Source organism: Hypanus sabinus, chromosome 12 (genome assembly GCF_030144855.1).
Source record: "Hypanus sabinus isolate sHypSab1 chromosome 12, sHypSab1.hap1, whole genome shotgun sequence".
Lineage (NCBI taxonomy): Eukaryota > Metazoa > Chordata > Chondrichthyes > Myliobatiformes > Dasyatidae > Hypanus > Hypanus sabinus.
Genome location: NC_082717.1, coordinates 28,132,262 through 28,153,029, shown reverse-complemented (window position 1 = coordinate 28,153,029; position 20,768 = coordinate 28,132,262). Strand labels below are relative to the sequence as shown.

General features: G+C 41.5%; 2 protein-coding genes across 2 annotated transcripts in view; one reads left to right on the top strand and one right to left on the bottom strand.

Annotated features, from left to right (window-relative positions):
* LOC132402721 (apoptosis-stimulating of p53 protein 2-like) overlaps positions 1-11,264 on the bottom strand; it is a 102,575-nt gene extending 91,311 nt beyond the window's left edge. Inside the window, exon 1 of the mRNA XM_059985687.1 lies at positions 11,024-11,264. The gene's annotated coding sequence lies outside the window, so the exon portion shown is untranslated. The remainder of the gene's footprint in view (positions 1-11,023) is intronic.
* A 446-nt stretch (positions 11,265-11,710) lies between these two features.
* The window catches only part of LOC132402722 (exportin-5), a 114,568-nt gene continuing 105,510 nt past the window's right edge, over positions 11,711-20,768 (top strand). Inside the window, exon 1 of the mRNA XM_059985688.1 lies at positions 11,711-12,001. Within this exon, the coding sequence (XP_059841671.1) occupies positions 11,897-12,001 (105 nt within the window). The 5' untranslated portion in view covers positions 11,711-11,896. The remainder of the gene's footprint in view (positions 12,002-20,768) is intronic.

The following is a 20,768-nucleotide window of genomic DNA, read 5'->3' as shown; positions in this document are numbered from 1 at the left end:
TTCAATATGCTATTATCAGATCCTGCCAACTGGAATATCTATCTATTATCCATATACATTGCGCAGCGAATTATGCTACTGTCAACATTGATAAAATTAGATATTCTCATACAGTTTACTGCCTGTTCTGTTGCTGCCGTTTAGGGCAGCAATGAAGGTCCTCCATCTTGTCGGTGTTCAGGGCTGTCTTCATCGGTGTCAGTAGTTTCCTCTTGGTTTTCAGTACTGTCAGTCATACAAGACCCGGGTGAAGATTCAGGAATATCATTGCACTCAGATGTTGAAGAATTCTTCATTGCTGTTTCCATAACAATTTTGTTTTACCAGTCAGGGTTGTTAGCTCTGAGCTGAACCCTCGAATTTGGAGGACTGGTGAACCATTCTTATCTGTCCTATACCCTTTGGCCTGTGTGGCATGGGTGACCCTACCAAGAGCTAAAGCATAAAGCCCTGAGTCTGGCCATCATAGCTTTCTGGGTCATTGTGACACACATGCCTCTAAACTGTGACTAGGCTGTGGTCCTCTTGGAGGATTCTCATACAAAGTCATAATCAATTGTGGCAATAGGTTTAGGCATCCTCCAGTAAATAGGGATGTAAAAAATTCTTCCAGAATTTCTTTTCTTGATTATTATCAAGTGATCTAAAATGTGTGATGATCAGGTTATCACAGAATCAGACTTAACTCTATGTCCTCACCTGATGCCATACATCTGGAATCTCTCAATAAAAATCTTGGAGCCAAAATTTATCTTAGATGTTGACCACACTATAGCAGACAACTAGTGACAATGGACCACTTTCAGCAAAATGTTAACATTTTTAGAACGCTAAAACTGCTAAAAAAAAATGCACTGTCTGAAAAATTATTTTGAAATACTTGCCCAAACAGAAAATTATAGTAACATGTGGTTTTGTAGAAAACATTTTGTTCTTCTGTTGCGCAATTGTTCTGTGTCAAACTAGAATAAGTTTGTTTGTAGAATTAACTATAAGACATATGGAACACTTATCATAAACTTGGACATGAAGCAGGCATCTGTATTGCCATCATTTGCACTTATGTCAGAATACTTTTTCTGGATTTCTGTTTGGCATTCAACACTATTGTGATCAACACCTCCACCTACTAACCCACCCCACCACCACTACAGTACTTTATAATCTCCTGTCAGTCACCTTATGTACATACACTCTAGTATATAGCATCACTTTATGTACACACTATCTATATATACAAGCCATCTTATGTGTTTATTATTATTGTGGTTTTATTTGCAGTGCACTGCATATGTAGTAACAATTAGTTCAGTCTGCTTTACACTTCTGTACTGGACACATCATTAAACAATCCTGAATCTTAAAATTCTAAATAGGCAGGTCACCAACTCAGAGACCATAAGACCACAGCATACAGAAGAAGAGTTAAGCCACTTGGCCCATTGAGTCTGCTCTGACATTCCATCATGGTTCTTTTAATATCCCTTTCAACCACATTCTCCTGCCTTCTCCCTGAATAACCATCAACCTTTGCTTTAAATATACTTAATGATTTGGCCTCCACAGCCATCTGTGACAATTACTTCCACAGATTCACCAGCCTCCAGCTAAAGAAACTCCTTCTCATCTGTTCTTAATGGATGTCTGTTCATTTTGAGGCTGTGCCCCTCTGGTCTGAGACTCGCCCACTACAGGAAACTTCCTCTTCACATCCACTCGGTTTAGACCTTTCAATATTCAATAGGTTTCAATGAGATTCCACCTCACTCTTCGAAGCATTTGAGTGCAGGCTCAGAGCTGTCAAATGCATCTCATACATTAACCCCTTCATTCCCGGAATCATTCTTGTGAATTTCCACTGAACCCTTTCCAATGCCAGCACATCTTTTCTTAGATAAGGAATCTGAAATGGATCACAATCCATGCATTGTATCTTTGCTCTTACTACCAACTCAACCAGCAAGTTAACCTTTAAAGACTCTTGCACAAGGATTCCCAAGTCCCTTTACACCCCTGATTTCTGAATTGCTCTCTGTTTAGAAAATAGCCTGCACCTTTATTCCTTCTACCAGAGTGCATGACCATATACTTACCTAGAATATTTTACATCTATTCATTCTCCCAATCTGTCTAAGTCCTTCTGCAGACTCTCTGCTTCCTCAACACTACCTGTCCCTCCACCTCACTTTGTACCATCTAAAATCTTGGCCACAAAACATTCAATTCCATCATTGTCATATAACGCAAAAAAAGCAGTCCCCACATCAACCCCTGTGGAACACCACGCTAATGGCAGCCAAACAGAATAGGCCCCCTTTATTCCGATTTTCCCCCAACAACGCATGCAGCTTTTGGCAAGGTCTGAACACAATCACAGACTTCAAAGCTAAACACAGTGGTACTGCCAACATCGCTGCCTCTCTCCCAGATGAGCTAAATCTTTTTTTATGCTCGGTTCAATGTCGCCAACACTGAGCTCTGGAAGAGACTAGCCGATGCAACTTGCACCTTGGTCAACTCTGAGGCTGAAGTAAGCAGGTGTTTCCAACACTTGAATAGCCACAAGGCCGCAGGACTGGAGGGCATCCCAGGGAGGGTACCCAGATTGTGCGCGGCACAACTGGTGTGTTGCAGACATTTTTACTCTCTCCTTCTCCCTGTGTAGAGTGCCCTCCTGCTTCAAAACATCTACCATTGTCCCTGTGCCTAAAAAGACCAAGGCAATATGTCTGGACAACTGGCATCCTGTCACACTCACCTCAACAATAGGGAAAGGCTTTGAGAGGCTGGTCAAGGACTACATCTGCAGCATGCTACCACCCACACTGGACCCCCTACCATCTGCCTACTGACACAAGTGATCGACAGATGACACAATAGCCACAGCTCTACATACTGTCCTTGCACATCTAAAGAAGAGAGATGCTTACATGAGAATGCTGTTCTTGGACTACAGTTCAGCATTCAACACCATAATTCACTCCAGGTTTGACAAGAAGCTCTGAGACCTCGGCCTTCACTCTGCCTTGTGCAGCTGGATCCAGGAATTCTTGTCAGATTGCCAGCAGGTGGTAAGAGTGGGCTCCCTCACCTCTGTCCCTCTGACTCTCAACACAGGTGCCCCTCCTGGCTGTGTCCTAAGCCCCTCTTGTACTCTCTGTACACCCATGACTGTGTCGCCACCCACAGCTCCAATCTGCTTAAATTTTCAGATGATGCTACATCTTTTCTCAAATAATAATGAGGCAGCCTGCAGAGAAGAAGTCATCACCCCAACACAGTGGTGTCATGAAAACAACCTCTCCCTCAAAGTCGCAAAAACAAAGGAGCTGGTTGTGGACTACAGGAGGAATGGAGACAGGCTAACCCCTATTGACATCAATGGATCTGGAGTTGAGAGGGTGAACAGCCTTAAGTTCCTCAGTATAAACATCACAGAGGATCTCATGTGGTTTGTACATACCGACTGTGTGATGAGAAAAGCAAAACGGTGCCTCTTTCACTTCAGACGATTGAAGAAGTTTGGCATGAGTCTCCAAAACCTAAAGACTTTCTACAGGGACACATCCTGACTGGCTGCATCACTGCCTGGTATGGGAACTGTACCTCCCTTAATCACAGGACTCGGCAGAGAGTGGTGCGGACAGCCCAGCGCGTATGTGGATATGAACTTCTCAATATTCAGGCCACTTACACTGACAGGTGCATAAAATGGGCCTAAGGGATCATTGGGACCTGAGTCACCCCAACCACAAACTGTTCCAGCTGCTACCATCCAGGAAATGGTACCGCAGCATAAAAGCCAGGACAGCTTCTTCCACCAGGCCATCAGAGTGAGTAATTCACGTTGATACAATTGTATATCCAAGCTATATTCACTGTTCTATTGCATATCTTACTGTACATACTTATTACAATTTACTATAAATTGCACATTTAGGCAGAGATGTAAAGATTTTTACTCCTCATATATGTGAAGGATGTAAGAAATAAAGTCAACTCAATTCATTACAAATCCATCCAGTTAGCCAATCTTCTATCTATGCTAGTATCTTTCCTGTAATACCATGGGCTCTTATCTTGATAAGCAGCATCATGTGTGGCATCTTGTCAAAGGCCTTCTAAAAATCCAAGTAAACAATGTCCACTGACTCTCCTTTGACTATCCTGCCTGTTATTTCCTCAAAGAAATCCAACAGATTTCCCCTGAAGGAAAACATGCTGACTCTGGCTGACTTTATTATACGCTTCCAAGACTCAGTAGTTAGAGGTACAGACAGGAGGTTCTGTGGTCGTGACAGAGACTCCTGGATGGTTTGTTACCTCCCGGGTGCCAGGGTCAGGGATGTCTCTGATCGTGTGCACAACATTCTGAAGTGGGAGGGTGATCAGCCAGATGTCATGGTACACATCGGTACCAATGACGTAGGAAGAAAGAGTGAGGAGGTCCTGAAAAGTGAGTATAGAGAGCTTGGTAGGAAGTTAAAAAGCAGGACCTCGAGGGTGGTAATCTCAGGGTTGGTACCTGTGCCACATGCCAGTGAGGGTAAGAGTAGGGTGCACTGGCGGATGAACACGTGGCTGAGGAACTGATGTAGGGGGCAGAGTTTCAGATTTCAAGACAATTGGGACCTCTTCTGGGGCAGATGAGACCTGTACATGAGAGACAGGTTACATCTGAACTACAAGGAGACTAATATCCTTGCAGGGAGGTTTGTTAGTGCTATTGGGGAGGGTTTAAACTAGATTTGCAGGGGGGTGGAAACCAGGGTGCCAGAGCAGATAGTGGAGCAGGGGTGAAAATAAATGATGTTAAAAGTCCATGCAAAGTCACAAATAGAAGGGCTGTGTGTGGTGGTATTAATATTCTGATGTGTGTCTATTTCAATGCAAGGGGCATTGTGGGGAAGGCTGACGAGCTGAGAGCATGGATTGACATATGGAATTACGACATTATAGCCATCAGTGAAACTTGGCTACAGGAGGGCCAGGACTGTCGGCTTAATGTTCCAGGGTTCCGATGTTTCAGGCCTGATAGAGGCAGAGGAGTGAAGAGTGGAGGGTTGGCATTGCTAGTCAGGGAAAATGTTACAGTAGTGCTCAGGCAGGACTGATTAGAGGGCTTGTCTACTGAGGCCATATGAGTGGAGCTGAGAAACAGGAAAGGTATGACCACATTAATGGGGTTGTATTATAGACCACCCAATAGTCAGTGAGAATTAGAGGAGCAAATCTGCAGAGAAATAGCAGACAACTGCAGGAACCATGAAGTTGTGATACATAGTAGGGGATTTTAATTTTCCACATATTGATTGGGACTCCCATACTGTTAAAGGTCTAGACAGGTTAGAGTTTGTAAAATGTGTTCAGGAAAGTTTTCTAAATCAATACACCAACTAGAGAGGATGCAATATTAGATCTCCTATTAGGAAACGAGTTAGGACTGGTGACTGAAGTGTGTGTCGGGGAACTCTTTGGTTCCAGTGATCATAACACCATTAGTTTCAATTTGATCGTGGATAAATATAGATCTGGTCCTCGGGTTGAGGTTCTAAGCTGGAAAAAGGCCACATTTCAAGAAATGAGAAAGGATCTAAAAAGCATGGATTGGGACAGGCAAGGATGTGATTGGTAAGTGGGAGGCCTTTGTGAAGGTGCAAATTTTGAAAGTGCAGAGTTTGTATGTTCCTGTCAGGATTAAAGGCAAAGTGAATAAGAATAAGGAACCTTGGTTCTGTGGGGATATTGGAACTCTGATAAAGAAGAAGAGAGAGATGTATGATATGTATAGGAAACAGGAAGCAAATAAAGTGCTTGAGGAGTATAAAAAGTGTAAAAAATACTTAAGAAAGAAATCAGGAGGGCTAAAAGAAGACATGAGGTTGCTTTGGCAGTCAAGGTGAAGGATAATCCAAAGAGCTTCTACAGGTATATAAGAGCAAAAGGTTAGTAAGGGATAAAATTGGTCCTCTTGAAGATCAGAGTGGTCGGCTATGTTTGGAACCAAAAGAAATGGGGGAGATCTTAAATGGGTTCTTTGCATCTGTATTTACTAAGGAAACTAGCATGGAGTCAATGGAAATAAGGCAAACAGGTAGTGAGGTCATGAAACCTATACAGATTGAAGAGGAGGAGGTGCTTGAGGCAAATCAGAATAGATAAATCCCCAGGACCTGACAGGGTATTCCCTCGGACCTTGAAAGAGACTAGTGTTGAATTTGCAGGGCCCCTGGCAGATGTATTTAAAATGTCGGTATCTACGGGTGAGGTGCCGCAGGATTGGAGGGTAGCTCATGTTGTTCCGTTTTTTAAAAAAGGCTCTAAAAGTAATCTGGGAAATTATAGGCCAGTAAATTCAACATTGGTAGTAGGTAAATTATTGGAAAGAGTACTAAGAGATAGGATCTACAAATATTTGGAAAGACACTGACATATTAGGGAGAGTCAACATGGCTTTGTGCGTGGTAGGTCATGTTCAACAAATCCAGTAAGAGTTTTTTTGAGGAGGTTACCAGGAAAGTGGATGAAGGGAAGGCAGTGGATGTTGTCTACATAGACTTCAGTAAGGCCTTTGACAAGGTCCCGCATGGGAGGTTAGTTAGGAAGATTCAGTCGCTAGGTATACATGGAGAGGTAGTAAATTGGATTAGACATTGGCTCAATGGGAGAAGTCAGAGAGTGGGATTGGAGGATTGCTTCTCTGAGTGGAGGCCTGTGACTAGTGGTGTGCTACAGGGATCAGTGCTGGGTCCATTGTTATTTGTCATCTATATCAATGATCTGGCTGATAATGTTGTAAATTTGATCAGCAAATTTGCTGATGATACAAAGATTGGAGGTGTAGTGGACAGTGAGGAAGTTTTTCAAAGCTCGCAGTGGGATTTGGACTAGCTGGAAAAATGGGCTGAAAAATGGCAGACAAGTGTGAGGTATTGCACTTTGGATGGACAAACCAAGGTAGAACATATAAGGTAAATGGTAGGACACTGAAGAGTGCAGGAGAACAGAGTGATCTGGGAATACAGACACAAAATTCCCTAAAAGTGGCATCACAGGTAGATAGGTTCATAAAGAAAGCTTTTGGTACATTGGCCTTTATAAATCAAAGTATTGAGTATAAGAGTTGGAATGTTATGGTGAAGTTGTATAAGGGATTGGTGAGGCCGAATCTGGAGTATTGTGTGCAGTTTTGGTCACCTAACTACAGGAAGGATATTAATAAGGTTGAAAGAGTGCAGAGAAGGTTTACAAGGATGTTGCCGGGATTTGAGAAACTGAGTTACAGAGAAAGGTTGAATAGTTTAGGACTTTATTCTGTGGAGTGTAGAAGAATGAGGGGAGATTTGATTGAGTTATATAAAATTACGACGGGTATTGATAGAGTGAATGCAAGCAGGCTTTTTCCACTGAGGCTAGGGGAGAAAAAAACATGGAGGACATGGGTTAAGGGTGAAGAGGGAGAAGTTTAAAGGGGACATGGTGGGGGGGGGGCTTCTTCACACAGAGAGTGGTGGGAGTATGGAATGAGCTGCCAGATGAAGTGGTAAATGGGGCTCACTTTTAACATTTAAGAAAAACTTGGACAGGTACATGGATGAGAGGTGTATGGAGGGATATGGTCCAGGTTCAGGTCAGTGGAACTAGGCAGAAAAATGGTTTGGCATAGCCAAGAAGGGCTAAAAGGCCTGTTTCTGTGCTGTAATGTTCTGTAGTTCTACCCCAAAACCTCATCCTTCATAATGGACTCCAACATCTTCCCAACCACTGAAGTCAGGCTAACTGGCCAATAATTTCCTTTCTTCTTCCTCTCTCCCTTCTTAAAGTGTGGAGTGACAGTTGCAATTTTTCGGTCCTCCAGAAAGAACCATTCCAGAATCTAGTGATTCTTGAAAGATCATTACAAATGTCTCTAGAACCTCATCAGCAACCTCGTTCAGAACCTTAGGAAGTAGTTCATCTGGTCCAGGTGACTCCCTTCAAGCCTTTCAACTTCCTAAGCAACTTCTCAGTAACAGCAATTACACTCACTTCTGCCCTCTTAAATCTTCACTCTTAAATTTTTGGCATACTGCTAATGTCTTCCACAGTGACGGCCGATGCAAAGTATTTATTAAGTTCAACCACCATTTCTTTGCCCCCATTATTAGTTTTCCAGCAATCTAATATCCACTCTTGCCTCTCTTTTACTCTTTGTAAATCTGAAAAATCTTTTGGGATCCTCTTTGATGATATTGGCTAGCATAACCACATACTTAATCTTTTTAAAAGAAATTTTAAAAGAAGTGAGGGAGGCTGCCCCTACAGAACTTGCCTCCAATGTTCCTTCAGTTATGTACAGACAATAATGGATAGAGCTGGCAACTACTAAGGCTCAATTATCAACCCCCAATCTCTACCAGAGTTTCTTGAATATAAAGCTTTAGGAGAACAAGCAGGAGATTGGCAAGAAGCAAAATGAGAGAAAACCAGTTTCCTCATGCTCAAAAATAAATGTATTGACAACCTGTTAAAACCTATGAAGACCAGTAACTACTGTCCTTAGTACAATTTTAGTGCATCCTTCATACTTAAAGTGTGGATACATGTAAAATACCAAAACAAAACTGATAGAAGACTATCCATGAAGTCCATGTTGATGAATAGATTGCCAATGCTTTTAATTTATGGAAAAATAATTGCTCATTATATGAGAAGCTGAAAAAAGAATACTTTTATTTCAGCAAAGTGAACATCAGGATCGCAGGGGTCTGAAGCTCGGTGCCTGAAACAGCAATTGGTTCAAGGCACAGAAACCATGAGGATATATATGGGGAAATGCTTGAGGTCTGAACTGAAATATTCTTCAAAGCAGTTATTCACTCTGATTTTAGTTTCCACAGAACAAAATAAACTAGATCGTGAGCTGTGAATACAGTAAATTGAGTAGAATAACATATATCTAAATCAATATAGTACTTAGCAAACACATTTCAGTGTCTGGTCAGGGGACAGTGAAGATATGAATCATTGGGAAATGCAGACTCATTTCACTGCAGGGGCTGGTGTAATGGAAAGGATTGAAATGTTGGTGGCAATTCAGAGAGAAACCTGGTGTTGCATAAATGATAATCCTTTGGCAACACAAAAAGTATGTGTGGGGAAGGCACCCGGTGGCCATATGACACTGAAGTTGCCAGAAGTTTCAGAACAGAAACTCTGTGGATTGTGAAGGCTGTCACAGTAAAAGTGAAAACAAAGGTTGAAACCTATCCAAAATAAAAAGAAAAAAAGCAAATATATGAAATTTGAAATAAAACAGAAAACGCTGGAAAAACTTGGATGTATAGGCAAAATAACATCTTGTTTGTGGCTCTAGGCATTCAAATTAGCTTCTAGCTCAGAGAAAAAAAAAAGCTTTTCTTCCAGAGCAACTTCCTTTAAAAAATTACATGTTCTTTCTTTGTGGCAATGTATTATCAATGTATAACAACACTCAGATTCTTGTGCATGTACACAGGCAGTATACAAGTCAGGTGCTTATAACCTGGAGAGGACCTGTATGAGGAAATGGGAAGCCTCATAGGATATGAAACTTATGATGAAAATTGTAAAATAGGACCTTCAGTGGTTCTGAAAACAAAAGTTTTCAGAATGGATTGACTAACCAACACAACAGCAGAGATATGGATGAGCTCTGAGTACATGAAGGGAAACTCACCAGAAGACATTTGAAAAGTTGACCTTCAGCAACCATAGCATTATAAAATCATAGTACAGAAATGGGACCTTTTGGCCAGCCTTGTCCATGTCAACTTGACGCATATGCTTGCCAATCCCATTTGCCTGCATTGTATCTTTCCCAAGTCACTCAGTACTAATCATCAAGCTACAAAACCTGTCCCTCTGTACCTCCTTTTGCAACTAGATTCTTGACTTACCCATTGGGAGATCACAGTCAGTGCAGATCAGAAATAATACCTCCTCCTCATTGACAGTCAATCTACACTCTCTTCACCTTGTACTGTAGCTAGGCAGAGTTCAAACACCATTTATAAATTTGCCAATTACACAACTGTTGTTGGCAGAGTTTGAAATGGTGATGAGGAGGCATGCAGAAGGGAATGCTTGAGTCCTGTCGCAACAACAACCTTGCTCCCAAAATCATTAAGACTAAGGAATTGATTGTGGGGAAGATGAGGAAGCACACACCAGTCCTCACCAGGGGAAGCAATTTCAAATTCCTGGGGGTGAACATCTCTGAGGATATGAGTCCAACATATTGATGCAATTACAAAGAAGGCACAACAGCAGCTATATTTCATTATGGGCTTGAGGAAATTTGGTATGTCACCAAAGACAAGCAAACTTCTAGAGATATACTGTGGAGAGCATTCTCACCAGCTGGTATGGAAGGCCACTGCACAGGACTGCAAAAAGCTGCAGGGGCAGCAAACTCAGTCAGCTCCATCATGGGCACTAGTCTCCCCAACATAGACGACATCTTGAAAATGCAATGCCTCAGAAAGGTGGCATCCATTGTTAACAATCCCCATCACCCAGGCTATGTTTTCTTCTTGTCTTACTATCAGAGAGAGGGGTCTACGAGGCTGAAAGCCTTCACTCCACATTTTAGCCACAGCTTCCTCCCCTCAGTCATCAGATTTCCGAACTGTTCTGTGTTGCTCTCTTTATATCCCACTTGTTATATATAAAACAAGTATACATACATACATCTATATCTCTACATACATACACCACACTTATCTATTTATCTCTTATTGTAAATACATCTGACTATGATTCGTTAGTGTAAAATAAGGGCAGACAGGAAGAGGAAGAATATATTCCTTTTCCCTCATAACCTACCAGATAACTATATTTACCGCTCACCTCACCCCAATCAGAAATACTCACTTTGCCCTTTTCATCCCTCCCCAGCCTCTCTACAACTTAAATCAGTTCAGATACAGCGTCTCGACCTTAAAGGTGCACCACTGATGCTGTCTGACCCGCTCGCTGAGGGTTTTTTTTTATTGTCTCCTACCGTCTGCAGTGTCTCGTGTTTTCATATACTTGTCGGACCCAGTCATCGACATCGCGTAGTTCGAAACATAAAGGACTTAGCGCCACGACAACGATTACCCGATTTGCGGTAATGCTGAATGGAGTGGTAGACTGAAATAGTCTTTTTAGTCAGTAACACAGAACTCGATACATCTAAAGTAAAAGATACATTGTGTTTTCACGAGTCAGACTGCTTCTGTGTGGACAGAAATAATTATAAATTTCAGGATAACGACTCATTTACAAATCTATTGATAGTTAACGTATTCTTTTTTCCCAGCGTAATACAACGTTAATTAACGAACGATGAGATAAGGGAAAAGACCTTTGGTATCAGTCCAGTCACAGTTATACTGTGTCCCAGATGATGCAGCATTTCGTGATTAGAATGGCCTAAAACTTATTCACAAGTCAGAACCTCCCCTTTAAACATGAAGCAACGAACTCCCTCTTGAATGAAAACACACGGCACCGAATTCTAAAGTCCAATCTACACATGACGTAACCATTATAATCAGAGGACGCTTCTCGGCATTATGGGAATTGTAGTTTAATTATGAAATCGAACACCCAGAAATCCCCTTGATGTCCTAACCGGAAGCCAGCGACAGGGGGGGACGTCAACAGACGACCGTTTTTTAACCTTTTCCCATAAATGGTCGGGGTCACACGCATGCGCGTCCGGCTGCGTGTGAGCGTCGGCCTGTCCATGCCACTGGTGTTTGCAGACAATAACGGGTTGCGCCATCGTTAGCTGGTTCTCTTTGTTCAATAAACGTCGCCGGCTCTTGCTCCTCGCATCAATCGGGCTTGCGCAGATTCCGAATCACGGAGGGAAAGGAAAGTTGCAATCATGTCGGGCGATCAAATCACCTCGCTGTGCGAACAGTTGATGAAGGCGGTAAACGTGATCATGGATGGAGGCTCGAGTTCACGCTACCGGCTGGAGGCCCTGAAGGCGAGTTCTCCTTTGAGAGGAGGCGATGCACCACAAATGCAATAACTGCATTCTCTCCACACTCCAAATTAGTTTCGCTTTTCCAGTGGTGGATCCAGAATCCCTCTTTCCTTTCTAACGTGCTAGAGTTTAAACGGTATCGTTCCAGCAGCAAGTCAGCGCAACGTGTTGGAAGCTTTAATTTGACCCCGTTAGCGCGTGTTTCAAATGTGTGTCTTTTTGCGTAAAACAAGATCATTGCAAAAGTACAGATTTCAAAAATAAGGTCGGGGGCATTGCGGCACGCTTTGCTTTTTCATTCATTCTGTGGACTTGTTTGAATGCATTTTAAAAGCAAAAATGGAAGGTGGTTTTGCGCCTGCTTTCATTTTGACGTCCAATTTTACTCGAGGGCCCATTTTTAAAAAAAAATCCCAATGGCATTGTACTCACGTCCCTTCTGCCAAAATACGTTTTGACCTGCAGCTGATAGTTCGTCATCGAGCGTGTATCTTTGTACTAATTATTAATTCATTCATATTTCGATGGGTTAGATATTTGAACTGAGGTAATCAAATATATTCCTTGCGGTTTTGTGCATTGTTGGAGCGAGTCAAGGTGCAAGTGTGTGTGAAGGCGGGAGAAGGTAGATTAGGTCGGTAACTTACTGGTTCCTGCTTATGTTTTTTAAAGATGTTGTTTTAGTCCAATTTCTGGTGGCATAATTCACCTTATTAGTGAAGAGTTGAAGTCAAACAAATTTTAACTGGTACTAAGTTTAAGGACAACGATCTGAGATGTCTTCTGTTTTGATTCCATCTATTTACAGTGTTTCTAACATACATGTGTCTGGTCCTTATGTTTGCTGGGGAGAGGAGGCAAATAGTAAGTTTGTTAATTTGCCGAGCTTTGACCTAAACTGGAGTTGCATATCAGGCATAAAGTTTCATTGGCATGGCTAGTATTATTGCACATCACTGGTTGGTAGGGTGGTGATCTCTTTCTGTCAGCTGAAGTCAGGGTGTTGAGGTTCTTGTAAATGCAAGTCACTATCAAGAAACAAAGAGCAATTTCAACTTAGCTGGTGCGTATGTGATTGGATTGAAATTCCTAACTTTATTGCTTACAAGGACTGTCATCCTTGCCCACGTCAACAGTGAAGTTGGGAAATTTGTGACCTGTTGAAGTAACTGGGAAGTTTTCTTTAAGTTAACACATTGCAGTGTCAGAGTGAGTGATTTTGGTTCTGGTTTTATATGAATTGCCGTCTGCTATGTAATAGTTGGACACAGCCCTTTCAACCCTGGTGATGGTCAAATGTCTATTTACATACAGCCCACTTATTTTCTCACTTTCTCTGTAAACTGCCAACCTGCAAGCCTTGGATTATGGGAGGAAGCCACAGCAGTTGGAGGAAATCCACCCGGTCACAGACAGAGTTTACTTGCTGTCTGTATGCTCAGGGAGCAGCATTGAATGAAGGTGGCTGGAGCTGGGAGGCAGCAGCTGCATTGGTGACCACGATAATGTTTGAAAGCAGTCAGAACACATATCCGCAGAACCGGTCTTCAAAATCCTGAAATGACTGGTAAATATTTGTCAGGCTTTAGACAATCTAGATAAGTGATTTCCCACAGGGTGCCCAGCCTATGATCTACTTTTGAGCCACATTCTGTAGTGGCCAGACAGTTTAATTTTTGGACAACAGTGAGATAACGAGGGACTGAAGAAGATTGTTATTAATTGTCCAAGATTGGTGGTCTTTCAAGTCTTTGTCCTACATGGAAGCGTCTACTCAACATGGCAGTGCAGCTGGGGCTAGTCCAAAATAAACTTTGGTTCTGTGTTGTAATTAAATATGAAAGTTTACACGAGGAAATCTGCAGATACTGGGAATTCAAGCAACACACACAAAATGCTGGTGGAACACAGCATTTTGTGTATGAAAGTTTATGTTCTTTGGGGAAGTTGGTCTCCAATTTTATCGGCCTTATAGGGATGTGGCTTTCAGACAAATGGGCCCAGAATTGCCCTGGGAAGGGAATTTCGCAGTTCATTGCAGAGGATGAGTTAGGTGCCAGCTAGAGTGGATCTGCTTCAGTTGCTGTGGTCTTCTCTTGTATACCTTCAATGTAAGTAAGCACTGTCATAGAAATGATACTGTTTGATACATGATTGTATTTCTGAGTAAATGACAATTTTATGTTGCCATCTGACAAAGTCAGTCATCCAGCTTTGAGTCCATGTCTGCTCTTGGAGCAGCCCCGTCAGTCCCTTGCATGTATGTTTCTTGCATCCTATTTTCTTTTGCATGTGCTGAACAAAACTCTGTTTTGCCTCCAGCCCCAACCAATTCTCCCATGAGCCATTAGGCTGAAGTACCCAATTAACCTCTCAATTAGCCCAGAGGACAGCCCAAGTGTTGACTGTCGATTTCCCTTCATAGATGGTGATAAGTTCCTCCAGTGTGTTAAACCGACAATTCTGTATGTCTGTTTGGTAGGGGAGGGGTTGGAGGAGAGCAAGAGATCTGGAAAACCCACATAGTCACAGGAAGAATATGCAAAGACCACATTACCCTGACGATCAATATTGAATACAGGTTGCTGGAGTTGAGAGATGTTTACAGCAGTATCACTTAGAGTAATCTTTTTTTCCCTAGTTTAACCTCTTTGATCGTCCTCATAATATTCCTTGCTTCTCCAACTCTGCCCAGTGCTCCTTTCTGCTCCTTGAAATAGTTCTGTATTTTCAATGGCTTGCCTTTATCACATAATATGTAGTATGTTTCTGTGATTAGTTTTGCTTGCTAAAGTTACTGGGTTGTGTACTTTTTCAGCTCTTGTAAAGATATTTATATTCATTTGGAAAATTAATGACAGTGGAATCGAGGAATTATGCCAAGCCTTTAGGATAAAATAACTTCACATTGGAGTATATTAGTAATATGAAGAATTGGGGGTGGTGACCAAAAGTTTCAGGTAGTTGGCTTTAAAGTTGGTGGTTTTTCAGGAGTGGGTGTAATTGAGATAAAATGTGCCCTTACTGGCAGACAGTGGGTAAGGTTAATTTTGTTGTAATTTTGAAGTGGTGCAGGGGTCACCTTGGGTAGCGTTAGTCAAAAATTGAGAAGGAATCTACTAACTTTAAGGATTTCATGTTAAATATCCTGGGTTGTTTTTGTAACAGAAGGTTGATTGCTGATTATGACTGAAATGTAAATAGAACACTGAGAGGTTCGTTTTGACAACATTTGAACTAGTTGATCCTCCGGATCACAGAGAAGTTTAAGGATCCCAGTAGTGTGCATTGCAGGAGATTGATTGGTATATGGGGAAAATGGTTTTGAATGCTGTAGTTTTTGAAGACTGCAGTAAAACACTTTGCTGTAACTGCAATAACTTATTTTATATGAACATAAGTAGGTTTTAGTACATGTAGGACTAACCATACCTGCACTGCCATTCAACAATGTTGTGGCTGATCTAGCTCATTTTGTGAACTTTTTGCAGTTACCTGGTTTTCTGCATTAATTACTGATAAAATGTGATCTGATCTTCTGTGTCATTAAACTAGACAAACCCAATCTGCCTCAACTATTAACACACAAACAACAGTACTTCTGTCAATACTGAGTATACGTTTAAGCCATCACAGTCTTGATTCAAAATGTACATGAACCTCTGGGGTAATCCTTTCTACAAAAGCTATTTGGAAATAAGTATTCCAGTCAATGAGATGAGATTGGAGGTGTGGGCTGTAGATGTGACACACAAATTCAGGTTACTGAGCCTGTTCTTTTCAAGAAAGATCTGTTTACATGCACCATGCCTCGATCAAAACAACTTTCAAAGAACCTGCTGAAAGAATTATAGAGGTGCATGAAGCTGGAAAAGGTTACAAAAGCATTTCTAAAGACCTGAGTGTACATTATTGAAACTAATGGCATTGTGATCACTGATCATTGTGTTCATTAGTCTACAGTAAGAGACGTTATCTACAAATGTAAGAAACTCAGCAGTATTGCTACTCTCCCTAGGAGTGGGCATCCTGCAAAGATCACACTGAGAGCACAACGTGCAATGCTGAAGGAGGTGAAAAAGAATCCACAGGTAACAGCCAAAGACCTGCAGAGATCTCTAGAATTTGTTAAAGTCTGTTCATGTGTGCATGATAAGAAAAACACTAAACAAGAATGATGTTCATGGAGGGAACAGCTGCTCTCCAAAAGGAACATTGCTGCACGTCTCAAGTTTGCAAAAGACCACCTGGATGTTCCACAATGCTTCTGGGACAATATTTTGTTGATAGATGATCAGAAGTTGAACTTTTTGGCAGAAATGCACATTGCAATGTTTGGGGATGGAAAAAAGCACTGCACACCAACCCCAAAACCTCGTTCCAACTGTGAAGCATGGTGGAAGAAGCATCGTGGTTTGGGGCTGCTTTACTGCTTTTAGTGTCTGACAGCTTGTAATCATTGAGAGAACGATGAATTCAAAATTGTATCAAGACATTTTACAGGAGAATGTCAAGGAAGCAGTCTTTCACCTGAGACTTAATTGAAGTTGGATGATGCAACAAGACAATGATTGACAAGAGTAAGTCGGAGGAGAATGGTTCAGAAAGAAGAACATCTGTGTTTTGGAATAGCTGTGTCAGAGTCCAGACCTTGACCCAATTGAGATCCTGTAGCATGAGCTGAGGAGGGCTGTTTATGCAAGGTATCTGAGAAATATTGATGAATGGAAACACCATAGTTTGGGGGAGTGATCTAAAATTCCTCTCCTCTCCATTGTGCAAGTCTGATCAGCAGCTTCAGAAAACATTTGATGGAGGTTATTGCTGCTGAAGGAGGATCTACCAGTTATTAAATACAAGGGTTCATATACTTTTTTCAGCCTGGACTGTGAATGATTAAATAGTGTGTTCAATAAAGACATGAAAAGTACAATAGTTTGTTATTAGTTTAGGCAGATTGTGTTTGTCTATTAGTGTGACATAGATGAAGATAAAATGACATTTTATGAATAATTAATGCAAATAACCAGGTCATTGCAAAGGGTTCACAAACTTTATCTTGCAACTGTAGCTTGTCTTTCTTGCCTTATCCCCATCATCCCTTGATGCCAATGATGTCCAGAAATCTAACTCATTATTAAAATGCAGTTGATAACCGAGCCCCTCTAGCCCTCTGAGATGGAGAATTTCTCCTCATTTTGATCTGTCTCGTTTTGAGACTCTGACCCCCTGGTTCAGAGTCTCAGCCAACAAAATATTATTTTGTTTCTTTAAATTTACTGTAAATGAGTCATTCTTCTAAACTTTGAATAATGGAGACCTAATCTTCTCAATGTGTCTGACTTACTACTCCACTATCCATTTTGGTAAATCTTTACTGCACATCCTCATTAGCAAGTATGTTCTACTTTTGGGTAAGAAAATTGAAACTGGGCACAGTACACTCGAAGTGCTCTCATCAGGGCTTTTGGTGTCTTGTGTACAAGAATACAAAGTTGTGTACAAAGTCTCTGAGCTTAAACATTTTCCAATCCACTACTTTTTAAAGAACAAAGCTCTCCTGTTTTGTGCGTTTTCTCTTGCATGTTGTTTTCTCTCTACCTTTTTTTAAAAAAAGTGTTTTGTCCTGTTGATGTAGATGACCATTTTTCCAAAAATACTATAGCGAGTGCACATCAAAAAGAATTGGTTCCTGGAGTGATCAGTGCAAGGTTTAAAAAATGCTAGCAAATGTTTGTTTGTGGGACGGTAAACTGACTTTGCTCTTGACGTTATTGAGTAACTGTTGGCGATTGTGATCAAGTTCCTGCAAGGACTCATGAATCAATGACAAATTTACAGAGTTCTATATTTTATCAGCATGTATTTGGAAATTGAACCCCTATTGGTGGATAAAGGCAAAAGCCCAGTGATGTCAAAGTTAATTTAGAAGCAGAAAGCTATTACTAAAAGTATGTTGGCTGTCATAAGGTGGGTTAAGTTAAAAAAGTGTGCTTTGTTATATTTAAATAAGAAGCCATTAAGAAGAAATGCTCTATTTGAATCTGTTTTATTGAAGATCTCACAGTGGTTTTCAGTGAAGCATGGGGAATTCTTCTTTCCTGCAAGATAATTTGCTAACTTCTAAACAAAAGTGATTCTGCAGGTGCTAGAAATCTTGAGCAACACACTCAAAGTGCTGGAGGAACTCAGTAGGTCCTGTGGAGATGACTAAAACTGCCAGAGTTTCAGGCTGAAGTTCTTCATTAGGACTGGAAAGGGAGGCAGAAGCTGGAATAGTGTGTGTATGGGGGGGGGGGGGGTCGGATTTGGAGTAGAGGTTGACAGGTGAAGGGGAGTGTGGGTAGTTGTGGGAAGATCGATGAAGTAAGATGCTGGGAGGTGACAGGTGGAAGAGGTAAATGGCTGAAGAAAGAATCTAATAGATGACAGGGGACATGGAAGGTAAAGGAATGAGGAAAAGGGGCACCAGAGAGGGGTAATGGTCCAGTGAAGAGAAGGTGAAAGGCGAACCAGAATGGGGAATGGAAAAAGAGGAGGGGTAGAATTTACTCTCAGGTTGGAGAATCAAAGTTTAGTGCCATCAGTTTGGAGGCTACCCAGGTGGAATGAAGTGTTGCTCCTCCAACCTGAGTGTGACCTCGTTGTGGTTATGGATCGATATGTTGGAATGGGAAGTTGAATTGAAATAGGCTGCATCCGCGATTTTCTGTATTTTATTTCCATTCAAGGGCATTGGTGTTCCCATACCAGGCTGTGATTTAACCAGTCAGTATATTCTCCACTAAAATCTGTAGAAGTCTCAAATTTTTGATGTCACCCTGAATTTGCAAACATTTAAGAAGTAGAGGTACTACCTTGCTTTCTTAGTAATGGCAGTTACATGCTGGACCAAGATAGATCCTCTGAAATGATAACACGAATATCATAAAGGTATGATGTTCTCCCTTTTAAAGCATTGGTGAAAGATGTTGATTCATTAGAGTGATGCATCACTACCATTTATGCTGTCATGTTTCACCTTGTGGGAGGTTATGGCATATAAGCCTTGTTAAAGCTTTTGGTCTTCTGATTTTATGTCCTGTTTCACGCACAGTTGCCTTTTTGGTTTCACAGTGTCCTTCCACAGGTCATATTTGGACTTGTATAATTCTAGATTGCTGGTCTTGGACAAAACAGATTTAGCTCTTAGCAGACTGCAATTCCGGTTTATTTGGGGCTTTTGATTTGGGAAAATTGTTCTTGAAGGCACGCACACATTGACATAGGTCTTGAAGTCAGTGAAATTTTTATTCAGATCTGAAGATAAATCCCTGATTGTTGTTTGGTCCAGCAATTCAGAGGAGTCCTACAAACACTCCTGCATGCCTTGAACATACCTTTGTAGTCCTAGCCACTGGCACTGTGTCCTCAGACTTTGCCTATATGCCAGGTGACTGAAAATGCTTGCCTGTGTGGGTGTGGGATGCCGCGATGGTGATGTAACTGTGATCAGGTGTGTTGTTTCTGCAAGTGACATGTTGGTAGTAGTTTATCAGAGACTTCTTCAAGCTGGCCTAGTTGAAATCTCCTGTGATGATTGGGAAGGTATCGTGGTGCACTGGCTCACGACCATTCAGTTTCAGTGCCAGCTTGACGTTTTCCAGCAATGGTAGGGTAGTGGAGCTGGATGAGTTTACAGCAGGGGTTCCCAACCCGGGGGTACCTGGACCCCTTGCTTAATAGTGTTGTTCCATGGCATTAAAAAAAGTTGGGAGCCCCTTGGTGACAGCTTTTTCCCGATCCTATGCGTTGGCTCCACCATGTTATTTTCCAGGAGAGTAGAATGATGGAGCATCCCTTGAAGCAGATGGGTACTGTAGACTGTTGAAGTGAGTGCTGGATGATATCACTGTTAATTGGCACAGTTTCAGAACTCATCCATAGGCATCCGGGCCAGCCACTTTCTGACAGTTTACCTTTGTGAAAATAGAGCGGAAATGTAAGAAATGTTTGAAAGCCCTGTTGGCTCGAGTGGATGGGAAGCTATGGTCAAGGGGAAAAGGAATATTGTGTGCTAAGTGGTATTGTCATAACAAATGTGGTAGAGACTGAGAAACTGAGAATAGAAACTTGCAGGAAGAAGGATGAGAGAAAATGTCAAATATTTTTTGTAAGCCTGGTCTTTTGGGTTAAAATTGTCACTGCAATATATTGCAATAATGAGGATGTGCTTGCCTTTTTGTAAAGCTTCACTGGAAAAGTAAAAGGTTAATATTTGAAGTGTTTGCTAGTTGAATGGACTCTATTGTTTGGAGATAAAGGAATAAAACAAAGTCCTGAAAATATTCAAATCAGCAAGTGCCTTTGAGGAGAAAGTTCATCTCTTGGATCAAAGACCTATTAAATTTTAATTTCGTGTTTCTAACATTTAGACAATTTTGATATATGAGGATGTTTGGATAATAGAAGTAGCAAACATGTGGGTAGGAAAAAATTAGACTTGGGGGTGGCAAGCTGACAGTGAGGCTAGATTGTGGAGGATCAAGAGGGCAGAATTAATGTTGCATGTGCAGGTGCCCCCCGTTTTTCAAACGTTTGCTTTATGACAGTTCGCTGTTACGAAAGACCTGCATTAGTATCTGTTTTCGCTAACCAAAGAGGATTTTTGCTTTTATGAGAAAAGACGCCCGCTTTATACGTGTGTTTACCCCGAGAAAGACTACAATGACCGTGAAGCCTTGTGCCTGCAGTTGTTTGTGCATGCGTGTACGTAAATATGTGTGTA